The 14,066-nt window shown below is 31.7% G+C and overlaps 2 protein-coding genes across 2 annotated transcripts; both read left to right on the forward strand.

Annotated features, from left to right (window-relative positions):
- Window positions 1-1,328: 1,328 nt before the first annotated feature.
- Window positions 1,329-2,886, forward strand: LOC148625652 (uncharacterized). Its single transcript, XM_088571064.1, has 3 exons — window positions 1,329-1,657; window positions 2,062-2,380; window positions 2,563-2,886. The coding sequence occupies exons 1-3, from the start codon at window positions 1,329-1,331 to the stop codon at window positions 2,719-2,721; spliced, it is 807 nt and encodes a 268-aa protein (XP_088427190.1). The 3' UTR covers window positions 2,722-2,886.
- A 2,209-nt stretch (window positions 2,887-5,095) lies between these two features.
- Window positions 5,096-13,692, forward strand: LOC148625653 (protein FAM161A-like). Its single transcript, XM_088569312.1, has 5 exons — window positions 5,096-6,834; window positions 7,820-7,895; window positions 8,398-8,553; window positions 10,293-10,392; window positions 11,066-13,692. The coding sequence occupies exons 1-5, from the start codon at window positions 5,139-5,141 to the stop codon at window positions 11,246-11,248; spliced, it is 2,211 nt and encodes a 736-aa protein (XP_088425438.1). The 5' UTR covers window positions 5,096-5,138; the 3' UTR covers window positions 11,249-13,692.
- Window positions 13,693-14,066: the final 374 nt, after the last annotated feature.

Here is a 14,066-nt window from a genome sequence, read left to right on the forward strand (position 1 = left end):
TTTTAGATAAAGCGGTACCTAAATGATAGGACTTTGTTTTAATGTTATAATTGTGTAATAGTATACTTTTCCGTCTAAGAATCGGGCAAAATGTATATAATGTGTGGCACATGAAGATTTTATTAATTAGCCAATTAACTATACCTGACAACCACAAGAAATAGCCATCAAAATGTTTGTAAAATTTGTCTTTTTAGGATATTGATAGGTCAAATTTGGTTGAAATGCACAATGGGAAACTGGCGGGAAAACTTTCTCGCACTCTTTCCCTATATAAGCAGATAACAATATATCTACGCCGAAGATGCTTCAGGATAAACTTAAATAGATTTTTGGTTGTTTTCTAGATGTACTGGACATATTTTAGGTAAAAATGACTAAGTTGAGGAAAATGATGTGCCATCCATTGCCTGATTCTTACACAGAATGGTATTTAATACTGGTTCGTGAAATCAAATCAGTTCAGTCTTGCTTATCAAATTTTCATGATAAGCATGATAGTTATGCCACGCCCCAACTGCTCATGCATATTCATTATTTTGAATTGTAGAAGCACGTGCATGCAGTCTGGGAGATATAAAAACAATTGATATCAATTTTAGGGGGATTAGATATTTTTTAAGGATTTTACATATTATATTTAAAAGTGATTTTTCATAATGTCAGAACTAATACTATAAGTTAGTTAGTTTAATACCGTATGCTATATGTTGTAGCATTTATACATATTATTTAGTTAATAATAGAATAATAGAGCTCTATCTGTATTTACTTTTTATGTAAACTGCAAATAATTAATTGGATTTTGATACGTGCACTACGAATATAAAAATTAACTTTTTTGACGTAAAAGCTTAGCTTCATATAGCTCAACTAGAAATATGTTTAATTTAAATCTATGAAGTTTTTATGGTGATAAAACCATGAAATTTGGAAAAAAAAGAGAGTTAATCTGTCCTAATTATATCTGAAAATTTTCAATTAAACTGTAAAAAGTTTTAATTACAGGTATTTTATGAAAACATATTTAGTATAGACGATCACAGACCAGTACGTACGTGCAATTAAGCTTAATCATTTGATTTGATTGAAATAAAAAGAGAACCGCAAGAAAAATTTAAACTGGAATTAAAAACTTGTTTAAACAAATTCAAAGCGAGCTTGGAGTGTTGTCGCTACAATCAATAGGAACACAGAAGTCATCAAAGCCTTTCCACATTACTTACTATTTTGAGTAATCGTTTAAGCGGCGCAAACAAAGAGCGCTAAATTGTCATAAATAGCTGAAGCTTTAATGTGGGTAACCAGTCATCCTAAATGAGTTCATCATGACAGATCTCTGTATCGCTTGCAACCAAACAGTCCGACCACTACAGCATGCAATCACTTGTGACATTTGTGAAAGATGGCAACACAGGATCTGTAATACAGATATCACTCGCAAGCAGTACATAAGGGCAACACGGGGCAGGGCAGTCATCAGCTTTACTTGTCTCAAGTGTAAAGACCAGAAGAGTCTAGATACAGAAAGTTTCAACGACTTCACCTACCTGGAAAAGATCATGGATGTCCAGTGTCCTGAGTTATTCCATGATCTAGACACAGCATTTTCTGTCACTGACAGAGACTACGAGGAAGAAAAAGAACTTACAAATCAGTAAGCACCATAAACACTATTATGTACTACTATGTATAGAGTAGTACCTATATAAACTGGTATTTGCAGTTTACTTCTATAACGATCAGGTTATTTGCGTTTCCATTCTGGTCAAAGTATAAAAAGCAAGACCTAACCGATTCATGCGTTGGAAAAGTGATGAATTTCAGAAAAGTTTTTTTGTCATATGTTACTGAACAATATACAAAATTAAGACGCAATATAAATTGATAAATTTTATCAATTAGTAATTAAATATGTTTGTATCATTTTATTAGGATGATGATAAAAAAAACATAAATAAGGTTATCAAATCCCTGAAACAAGTTGATCAAATGCAGAAAGTAATCAGGACTGCATTTCTATTTACTGATGTTTAATTTGACATGTGTACATTTCTTCAGATCCGTTGTCAGAGAAGTTGATCTATCCGACTTTGCTGACCTACCAGATGTGGACTGTCCCGACACACCAACAACCTACAAAGTACTGAAGACCGGCAGTTCACGTGGAGGTCAACTTTTGGTTTCCAGTAGTGGTTATTCGTATGGCATTAAAAGAATGAACGAATCACCAACAAAGTGGCAGTGTATTGTTCGAAACCAGACCAACAGATGCTATGCAACCGTTATACAAAAGGGAGACCAGTTTCTTAAGGGGGTACCCCATCACACTCACCCAGCAGATGTCAAAATGTCAATGCAGAAAGAGTTGTTTTCAAAGGTTAGTATAATGTAGCATAATGTTACAATTACATCTTTATTATAAAAAAAAAGAATTATATTATACATTTCACAGTATGAATTTGTATTAATTTTCACTAAATTGAAGATCGGTGACAAAAAATTAGTTCATAAATTTTAAAATGCGACCACTGTACCGACAACTTCTTTGGTATTTTGCAGGCAAAGCAACTAGCATCAGAAAACTGCAAACCAGTCATAGACGTGGTGACAGACATCTTAGATACTGTACCCGAGAACCTAAAATGGCTAGCTCCCAAGAAAGCATTGTTGGCCAGATCAACCAACAGATATCTCCAGAAGACCAAGAAGTCTGCATGAACAGTGTCACAACAACAAACTAGTGTTCCTTGTATATTGACTATTTACCAGAATACTTGATTAAAATGTATTTATGATTATCGCTAATATTTTCGGCTTTCAAGAAGAACAATTTAAATGATTCATTCGATGTGAAATTATGAAAAAATCAATGCAATAATTAGTATGTTTTTTGTAATAAAAGAAATACAAGTTGTACGTAGTTAATTATTCTAGTTTCAAAACAATATATACATATAGATCGCACAATTAAAAAAATCAAAATGGTACGCGTAATGTCTCATGTAGATATCACTTTATCACTTTTTATAATTAAGACATAAGTTAAATAATTCGCAGTCATAAAATAAAATAAAATAATAATAAAAAAATAAATAAATAAACTTTAAGCGGAATCAAAGAGACCCAAAGCAGCTTAAAAAAACATACATGTACATATTCGGAGTAAAACTGAGGTGTAATGACTTTAGCCACGTCCACATCACAAGAAAAAAGTTTCCCCCTTGCTAGTTCTATATACCTTCTTCTAGTTCTGTACATTCGCATAGTTATAAAACATAAACCACTTCGCTTTTTGACTATATAAAAAATGAAAATACATGCAATAATAAATGTATCCGCGATAAAATATGAAACATAAACATAAAATGTGTGGTTTACTATATAAACTCTCGCCCAATGACTTTATACTGTATCAAATATACACCAAGTCTTCTTGTCGTGACTGATGTTTTTTCTGTATTTTTTTTTTTTTAGATTTTTCTTCAATCCCCAGTGAAAGCTTTTGTGTGTGTTTCGGGGTTCTGATCATGCAGAAACTCATAATGGTAACCTAAATCAAAGAAGTTTATATTCATTTGCGCATTTGCTTTTGTTACTTTGTTTGTATTACTTTAGTTACTTTGTTGTGTATGTCTGTTTTCCATGTGTGGTCTTTGTCTCTGGATTACATTCTTTTGATTACCGCTATAACCTTGGTTCCCTTGATTACTCATTCAACTGATGATAATATACATGTAGATATAAATTGTTATTATTAACTGTATGTCACATAAAATATAAAATAAATATCTTGTTTGTGTTTGTATAAGTTTATCATATTTATTATTTGTATTTTTCATGCATATTTATCGTTCATTCATTCATCATACATCATTTGCGTATCTTAATTTTGCAGTTTATTTATGAACGTTTTGTTTAATTGTATTTTTGAAGAATAAAATATGGCATCCTGAATTGGAAATATTATTTAGCCACAAGGTAATGACAAAAATACCGGCGACATGTACTTAGTTAGATCCAGAAATTTTGAAAGGGGCTGTCTATAAAAAGGGGAATCCAGGCACTAATTCGTCATTTTGCATAGTTTTCAAGTTTCGTTCGGATGTCGGTCTAGTTGGGGTTTTTACTCGATAGCATTAAGAACTCGATAGATTAATTTTTATCTATCTATTTTTACATTGTCTTATCTTATAATGTTTTTTCTTCCTAACATATTTCGTTTTTAATATTATAACAAATCTTAAATTAAATAATCAGAAAAATGACGGCATATATTTAATAATCACATATTCTCTATTTCTTACTACTACTTGTACGATAGAAGAGACCTATTCGAACTTGAATTACAGGTCTATGATAATAGTGGCACAACATCCTTTTATATATAACAGATAACTTGAACTTTGATGATTTCATGTTCTATTCTGTCTCCACACTTGTTGTCCCACATGTTTTTTTTTCTCCAAATTGTGTCAATAGTTTGATATTCTTGTATATAAAATAGTACATTATGTTCAATTATGTAATGTTGGTAGAGGAAGTACATAGCATAGCCTGTTATCCAAGCCATTTGTTTATTCTATAAAATATTTGAAATTGAAATAGATTTATTTTCAAAATATTGTTTTCAACAGTTTTTTTTTCTTTTTTAAAATTTCACAATAGGTAAATTAAGTTATTGTTTTGAAAAAAAAACCTGTCATACACATGGCATTTATTTATTTGTGTGTTTTACAGATCGATGGAAATCAATTAGGAAGCATTTGTATTTGTTCTTGTTCATGGCTTATTGGGTTGCTTACTAGCCAAGGGGAAAGGAAAATGGATGACAGGCGTTCAGAACGACGATTCTTCCTCCTATACACGATTCACTATTTTAGCAGCTGATAATACGAGTTTGATAGCCGTTTTGGGACGAAGTGGCACTGGACCATAATGACAGTGAATTCAGAATTAAAAAAAATATCTCGAAATATAATTTCAGTCTTCTGAGGATAACATGGTGTAAAAGTCTTGTGAAAATATGTGAAAAAAAGTACTAAGATTTTTTGTTGTCAAACATGAATATTCATCTGCAAATGTTTTTTTAGCTCAACATTACTGCGGGGTAGTTGTGCATAGTTTCGGGTTCCAACATGGCAACAATGGCAACAAGTCACAGTTTGTCGGTATTGGCGAACTCGTGCATAAAACCGCCGTTAGATCCCCAAACTGGATTATCTTCTACGATGCACGAAAGACCAAAGCCTTCTATGCGATATATGTATGACGATATAGATCTACAACACAATGGGTATGGTGATGAAGAGGAAAACATTTTCGACGACGGTGGGCCTGATCTTGTTTCTTCAAAACCCGCCCTTCAGGCTATAGCAAAAGACTTACGAAATTGCACGGATGAAGAGTTTTATGATAAACTAACTCAGCTGAAAAATGAACATAAGAAAACATTGCTTCTATGTGAAAAAATGTATAAAGACAAAATTAGCCAGCAACAAATTGGGGATGATGTTGGCTCATCGCCAAATGCAAATCGCAGACCAGTTGCAATAACATCCACATTGAATGGACATTCAGACACCGTCATTGGGAGGTCAGTTGATCTTTCTGGTCAGGATTATTTAGTTGAAAGTCGCAGGTCTGTTGAATCAAAGCCACCATTACCTTCCTCCAAAACACAAAGAATTTCACTATCACCTGCTGACATGCCAATTTGTCGACCTAGCTCAGCTCCAGTGCATAGGAGGGGGTCATTATCCAAGAGTTTGGAGGAAGAGGTTTGGAGATCTATATCTGAAAGGAGAGAAAAAAGTGCTTCCAGAGGATATGAGGAGGTTGTCGTCAAAGACGCTAGTTTTGAAGATGAAGAAAATCCTGAAATTTCTGGTGCTATGTCTCAAATTGAAGATATGTGGGATGAATTTTCAATAGAAGATTACTACCCTAGAACTAGGTCAAGAGAACGACCTTCTTCTGCAACTGTCACAAGGGGGGAGAAAAAACAAAAGGAATGGAGACATAGGATAACCATTCCTAAACCATTCAAAATGACAATAAGAGATGAAAATAAAGAAAAAACAGTATCACAAGCTCAACTAGAACTTGAAGAAAAAAGGAGACAAAAAGAAGCCGAAGAAGAAATAGAATGTTCTAAAAAATTCAAAGCCACACCTGTACCTGCACATGTTTATTTACCTCTCTATGATGAAATTATGGAGCAGCAAGAAGCAAAACGTAGGTACGTTCAACAGAATTCTAAAGATCTACTCCAGTCTCAGGAAAAGCCATTCAAATTTCATTACAGAGAGGGAAGCAAGGAAAGACACAAGAGAATAAATTCTGCTCCTCAGTCTCGAGAACATAAATCAAAGCATATGTTTAAGGCTAAACCAGTGCCAGACTATCTGTATGACAATTCTGTATATGATAAGATTTTGGAAGAAGAAGAATATCGCAAAATTAGAATGAAGATGAGATCTGAAAACCTACTTAAGAGTGCAGCCCTACCACCTAATATGGCTGCACTGGAAAAAGCCAAGGAGTTGAAAGCCAAAGAAAAAGCTATTAAAAAGAAAAAGAAACACTACTCTAAGACCAAAGTTAATCATGAAGTTCCTGATTATGATGACCTTTACTTGCAATTTCAACAAGAATTAGCAAGACGCAAAAATGAGAGAGATGGCACAGTTGTAAAACCATTTCACCTTCATACAGAAAATTTAAGATCAAGTCGAGAGAAAATTTTATATGACATTGATAACGATGAAAGAACATTGAAGGAAAATCGTTGGCCTTTTCAAAATCCAAGAACTACGCCAAGAAAAAGTTTAGGTAACTATTAAATCAGATTTCTTTACAAAATATATTTGTATTCTTAGGCCAAATTAATGAAGATGTGTGTTTTCTTTTATCCTACTCAACATATTTTTTTCAGCTGAAAATACTTTACCCTAAATTTTGTTGTTGTAATTTTTCAAAAAGCTCTGTCAACATCAGAAAGTTCCTTCCATAGACCCCATGTTAAAAGAAGTAATATAAAAGAATCCTTACCTGTAATTGTATCCCTATTTTTTCAAAAGTAAAATAGAAAACACAAATATTTATTTTTTGGCCTTATGTTTGTTGAAAAAGGTGTATAATGTAAGTTATTAAAACTTCATGGAGCCCTAGGGAGGGCTTCGTGATTGTACATGTACATGTAATACTTAAGTATAATTGTTTGTAAGAATCTGGTAAAATTGGAAAAATCAGAAGTATGTCAAAACCCCATCGATCAGACAATATGATTTTACTTAAGGATGCTTTTTTATTTGAAAAACCATCATGTGATCTCTGCATCACTGTATTTGCTCAGAAATTTTTCAATGGCATATAAGCAAAATTAGGTTTTTGACAGAGTTATCTGTCCTTGAAATGTGCATTTGCATGCATTTCAATGAAATTATAATTCTATGGACCAATATAATATGGAAAATCTTATCTTTTTTCCTTGATTCTGATGTTGCAAATAGTCTAATTAAACTTTCAAAATTGTGGGTTTTCCACACAATGTTTCACCCACTGCCTGATTCTTACAAAGACTGACACTTAAGAATCACCCTCCAATTTTCACCCTCAGATTTTCTACTTGTGTGTTTATGTACATGTAGCAATGTAGAACTTACTTATTTTGTTCAACGTCGCTTTCTATTTGTCGTGTGTAAAAGTGCATGAAAAACAAATTGATGGGAACAACCTTGATATATGTATATATACATACACCATTGTACTCATTGATAATATCAACTTTTACTGAGAAATTTTATTATTTTTTCAGGGCATTTATCTACATCCTTAGATTCAATTCCAGCAAAAATGACCAATGCTGCTTCACTCAGAACTAGTCAATCAAAGTAAGTTTGACACTAGTTAAAGTTAGCTAAAGCACATTCAGGGATGCCTTAAACTTAACCTCTTCTTAAATCAGGCTTTAAAACTAGAATGAAATGGCAGAAAAAAACAAAAAGTAAAGAAAATGGTATACTCCTGATGTCAGTACAAAATACAAAATAACATGTAGTTTCAAAATATTTATTAAAGATGTATTTAAACTATTGGAATGATGTACTGTACACTGACAAGATGTGCAACTCTAAAAAGCTTTAGGTCAAAAAGTATGTGAAAAGTTTTTAACATGAAAGCTTGGATCATGGAGACTACTTTTAATTTTTAACGTAGTTATAAAAACCTATCTTACACCTTGTTCAAGGTTACAGTCTATTCTTTGAAGAAAAGGTGCTTATTAGCTGAATATACAGTAAAATAAAAAAAAATGTAACAGTAGATTCCAGATTTGAAAACGGGGAATTCCAGGTCTGAATATATAATATTTATTAATGACTAACTTATTTGTAGAAAGAAACTATCATCAGAAATTGAGAGAGAAAGAAGAGAGCGGGATGAAGAAAGAAGAAAACACAATAAAGAAACAAAGTATAGAAGGCTGATCCAGGAAAGAACATCTTCTGATGGTTTGTCAGAAACAACAGAACAGAGGTTAAGAAGATACAGGTATTAAGAAATTTAGAACTTGTATTGAATTATTAGTTCATTATTAGAACTAGAGTTATTAGGTTGCTTGAAAAAAAAAATAACAAAGAACAAAACAAGAAAAAAAAACAACCCAAAAATGTCTTAAAAGATGATTGTGAAAGATATCTTATTTAATTCTGAGCCATACATGTGTTCTTTATGGTACTGGAAACTGCTCACTGTTACACAAACTATGACAATATTTCAGCTCAGTTTGTTTTAGCCCCGTGCAGGTCTGGGTGTTAAAAGAATAGGCCTGCAGCAGCGCTAAGCTTGTCGTATAAGGCGACTAAATAGTGCTCAGAAACCTAGCCGGGGGCTAGGCGCTCTGCCCACAGAGCAACTGGGATGTGTGCCCCAGGTGGTGGAATGGGGTACCCCTGGCGTGTTACATGCTGGGGTTGTCAGGCTATAATTCTGAAAACCTGACCGCAAACCATAGTGGTGCACCGTGTTGGGAAAGATGCCATGTTCCTCGCATGTTAAAGAACCCTGCTGTGGTATTCGATAGGAGTAGGAACCTTTGCGCTCCGCCACAGGAGGCTAAATTACCCTACCTTACCCATCCCCCCTTTTTCCAGTGGCAATCAAAATTTGTCGACCCTATTATCCTTGTGACCCATCCTTTTTTTTTTTTTTTGTTTCATGTTCATTCTATCATCCATTTCATGTTCATTGTCTGAATATAGCTGAAATATTGCTGCTTGGACGTTCAACCCCAACAAACAAACAAACAAACAAATCAGTTTGTTTTATACAGAGTATGAAACTATTGCAACTACATGAACATACTTCTAGCAAATTGTTTGATCTTTAGTGACTAAATTAGTGAAACAGTTTAAAAAAAAATCTTGTTATGTATAAAAAGAGATAAGGTATGTGACAAGGCTCTATTTAAGATATGTGACAAGGCCCTATTTAATATACATAAACACCTTTTTCTATATTTTATAATTTTATATTGATAAGATCACTGAACTATTCAGTGTATAATTTTATATGGTTATCTTTTGAACATTCTAAGGCCACTATTAAAAGAATCTTTGTTTCCCCTTTGTCCGGGTCATGATTTTGAGACAGATCAGTCAGGCAGGGTTTTGTGCTTTTGAAAATGTGATGTTCTTATAGTACCAATAGAAACATATCATTCGATAAGATTTATTCCTCTCGGCTTGCCTCTCATAGCTGGCAGAATGCACAGCGTGAGGTATCTTACACTTCCAGTTGCCATACTTTGGCATTTAATCAACCTCCATATTTATCACTGGAACACAAGGATAAACACCTTAGATGAAGCGTTTTAGTGACTGCCGGAAGGGACTTCTGATTAATTTCTGATTTTTTCAGACCCAGTCGGCAAAAGGGGAAACAAACTTAATTTTAATTTTGGCCTAATTATGATCGATTTACCATGATTAATACTATCAAGTATAATTATATATTTTGATTCAAAAAGAAGATTTCGGTAAATTTTAAGTTAAGACTATATAAGTCCTAAGACATAAAAAAATACCAATCATATATATTGCAAATTTTGATATGCTGTACACTGTACAGAGTACTATTACTCTGTCATTTTTTATTATATTGTTTTTAGAATATTTGTTATAACGCAATTTGACTTTTAACACCGAATGTGATAGGTATATATTGATACATTCACTAGCTATTGCTTTAGCACAATCAAATTATTTTCTTTTTTTATATAATGTTTACAGAGAAGCTGAGCGAGAAAGAATGGAACAATATGAAAAAGATTTACAAGAAATGAAAGAAAGAATTGATCATAGACCATTGTTGTTTGAACAAGAGTCCCAGGTAAGAGAGGTCATTTTCCTTTTGTTTTATCTCTCTGAAGTAGGTCAAAAGTAATCATTTTTGGTTACATAGCAATATTTCCTTATCTTAACAATTAAACACCATACTCAAATGGCATTGAAAGCCAAAAGGGATGGGATACTAATTTTTTTCCTCATACATTCAATAGGCTCCAAATGAAGAAAGATCATTTAGATTTTCTTTGTATGTCATTGAAACACTAACATTCAAAACTTTTTGAAAATAAAGAACTTGCATATATATATATAGTGGAAAAGCAAATTTAACGGGTTTTGTTTTGGCTCAGAAATTATACTCTTGTTTTTTTTTAATTATCATCAAACCGTTGCCTTTAAAACATTGATTTTTCTCTCTATGAAAAAAAGTGATGAGTTTTGACATACAGATAACATAGATGAAAATATGAAATATTAAAACCATTAAAGCACAAATAAAAAATAATTTAATTTGATTTGTACGAAGCTTTCTGATTGGTTGGTTCTGTTAGACCAAACCAGATTATTTGGTATGACATTTAATTTCTTTGTCTTTGTTTCTATTTAAAAATATGCTTTTTAAACAGCCATTAAAACAGAATAATATATTTGATATAACAATATCAATATTAAAGTTAAGATAAAAAATGATATTAACATGCATTTTTTTTTCTCAGGTAAATGCCCAAAAAACTGCTGAAAAGAAATTTTCGGCAAAACTTCGAAGCCATGGACTTGATGAAGATGCTTTACAGACAAAAAGTTCTCGAACTGCAAGTGTCCGGGATGAATATGATAGTTATGATGATGATTTTGATGATACATACATTAAAACAAAGGAAGTAGAATTTGAATCATAGGACTATCAAGATATATCATTTTCATGACTGGATTATTAAGGTTCTGGTTTGTAGGCTGCTATGATAAATTGTATGGAGAGAAGCAAAGATCTGTTAACCAGCTTTAATATTTTCATGACAAATTAAATTTTGTAAATGGATGTTCGACCTAGTTTTAGCATAGTTAGTATATAATGTACCAAGAATAGTGTGGCAAAATGAACATACAATTTTTTGCTACAATTAAAGGCAGACTTCAATTAATATTAAAATCACATGTTTTGGACAAGTATTGCAAATTGTTTTTATATGAAAATAATATTTTGGTATTTTGAGAAATCATGAGTTAATTTGCTTTCAAGTTGTATTGTTTTGGGTACTTTTAAAGAAGCTGTAGAAGACCTTCAGAAAGTTAAAAATGAATATATAAGTAGATAGGCTTGATAGAGAATTGATCAAATAGTGATTTCTTTTAGTTATATATATGTATATGTGTACTTTTATTTTCACTCATAAGCATTCCTGTGATATGGAGGAAACATAATTTAGTTTTAGATTTGTGTATGAATGAATAAATGTGATCGACGATTTTGAAATTAAAGATTTGAACACTGTAATTAAGAAAATAATGTGTATGATTAATTTTTTTTTTTAAATCTTTGCACAGAAAGTACGTAGCTATTTCAAAATTGACCAACAAACCATTTTCATATTGAAAATGAAAAAAGAATCAAAGATTTCTTTTAGATTATTGCAATACTCAGCTTATAATTATGGAATTATGGTTTATGATATCATGTTTTTAAATTTGTTTCCAAAAAGAAATGTGCTCTTTGAATATAAAAAGTCTTCATAAAAAAATTTAAATGTGGTTGTGGAAATGGAAGCCTGTCATTCAAAAAAATATCAAACCTGACAATTGATACCCACTCTTTATCTTTAAACTTATTATACTTCAAATCTCCTTGTACCAGAATGATGATGTGTCAATGTTTTCTTTCTTTGTTGTTGTTTGTACAAGTATTAAGTAGCACTCCAGATAAAAGTCGTGCAAAATGTGATTCATGGTTGGAAAGCCTACACATTTTTATTTTTGATATTTTGTTTAAAGTGTCATAATAAACAGAACTTAAAATGTGGCTTTTCATATATCCTTTGTTCTTATGAGATATAAAGTATACAGAATGTACTGTATACATATAATTCAAAATCAAGGGAGATAACTCTGTAAATGAAACTAAAATACAATAGAAACTGTTGGATTTCAGTGTGGATTATCTCCTAAGAGCAGACAGATTGGAATGCATAATGATATATTTCATCATACATATTGGAATGAATAACAACACATTTCATCATACAGAATAATAAAGCAACTTAACAGCAAAAATAAAAATGTGTAGCCTTTTTTGGGGTGTATCACATGTACAGAATTTGCATGATTTTTACAAAGGCTACTACTTAACTTCTAAAATTAAATTGTTTCCGAAATTTTATCTCCATAGTTATATACATTTTATTTATTATGTTATTGTGGTTTTGAAGATGAATAATGAACGGTTTGAGAGATTTATCATTTAACAATTGATAAGCATTTAGATTGTAACTCTGGTTTTGAAGATGAATACTGAATGGTTTGAGAGATTTATCATTTAACAATTGATGAGCATTTAGATTGTAACTCTGGTTTTGAAGATGAATACTGAATGGTTTGAGAGATTTATTATCTAAAACTTGATGAGCATTTAGTTAGTTACTCTGGTTTTTAAGGTAGATAATGATCTCGTGTCTACATTAATGCATATTATATTTCTTTTTAAACCTAAAGCAGAGTTTTGCTATAGATTGTAATTGTATCTTGTTTAGATATTTGTAGTTTAAGTACAGTTATTGTTATGGATTATTATATGTACTACATGTAGTAATATACAACTTAGGTGGTACAGTGTACATGTCTTGTACACATAACTTGGAATCCTTAAAACATATGAATCAATCAAGATTTCTGTGGTAAGCCATACATTTTGGGTGAATTACTCTCTGTATTGCCAGTCCAAATAAAGATAACATTTTGCAAAATGTTTTATAGTAGATACTTTATTAAAAATTTGATAATAAAGAGATAATAAGTTTCTGTCATTTGGTTCATTATAAATTTTTGTCTTATTTTATACTATTATAAGATTTTCAGCAACATATTTTTCGGTCAGAAAGATTATTGTCTTCTTTTGATAGACAGATTGCTAATTCATATGATAGAGGAAAAGTATTGATGTACATGTTCAGAATATCACAACACTTAGTCTTATAGCTTACAACAAAAAGCTTATTTTTACTGTACAATGTATTATGATATGAAATAAGGATGCTAGGTAAAGGTAGTGTAAGTCACTGTGATACTTCTTGTTCAGGTATATGTTACTGACTAAAATTAGGTATATAAATAAAGAGATATATATAATAAATGGCTTTTACTGCTATAACATTGGTTCCCTTGATTACTCACTCACACCTGCATATTTTAAGAAAATGTCAATGGAAGACCCAGGCAATGTGTGGCACATGCCAAAAAAAAGCATTAGCAACTTTAAATTAAAGGGAAGTAACTCTTTTGATCTGTTCATAGTTTGGTTTATTTGTTTAGGAACTTTGAAAATTCTGAATCATCTATTTTTTATACAGAAAAATACTTGTTCTTTCTGGCATCAAAATGAGTTTAGCACTACATTGGAACAAAAAAAAATGGTGGGATAAAGTTTAATCTGTACCCCTGTCATAGGATCTGCATAGTTTCTCCATGGACAATCTTTTAGAAGAAGTAAGAAAACAATGATTAAGA

This window comes from Perna viridis, chromosome 2 (genome assembly GCF_037379345.1).
Source record: "Perna viridis isolate PV_CMFRI_1.1 ecotype Kerala chromosome 2, ASM3737934v1, whole genome shotgun sequence".
In the NCBI taxonomy this organism is placed as follows: Eukaryota; Metazoa; Mollusca; class Bivalvia; order Mytilida; family Mytilidae; genus Perna; species Perna viridis.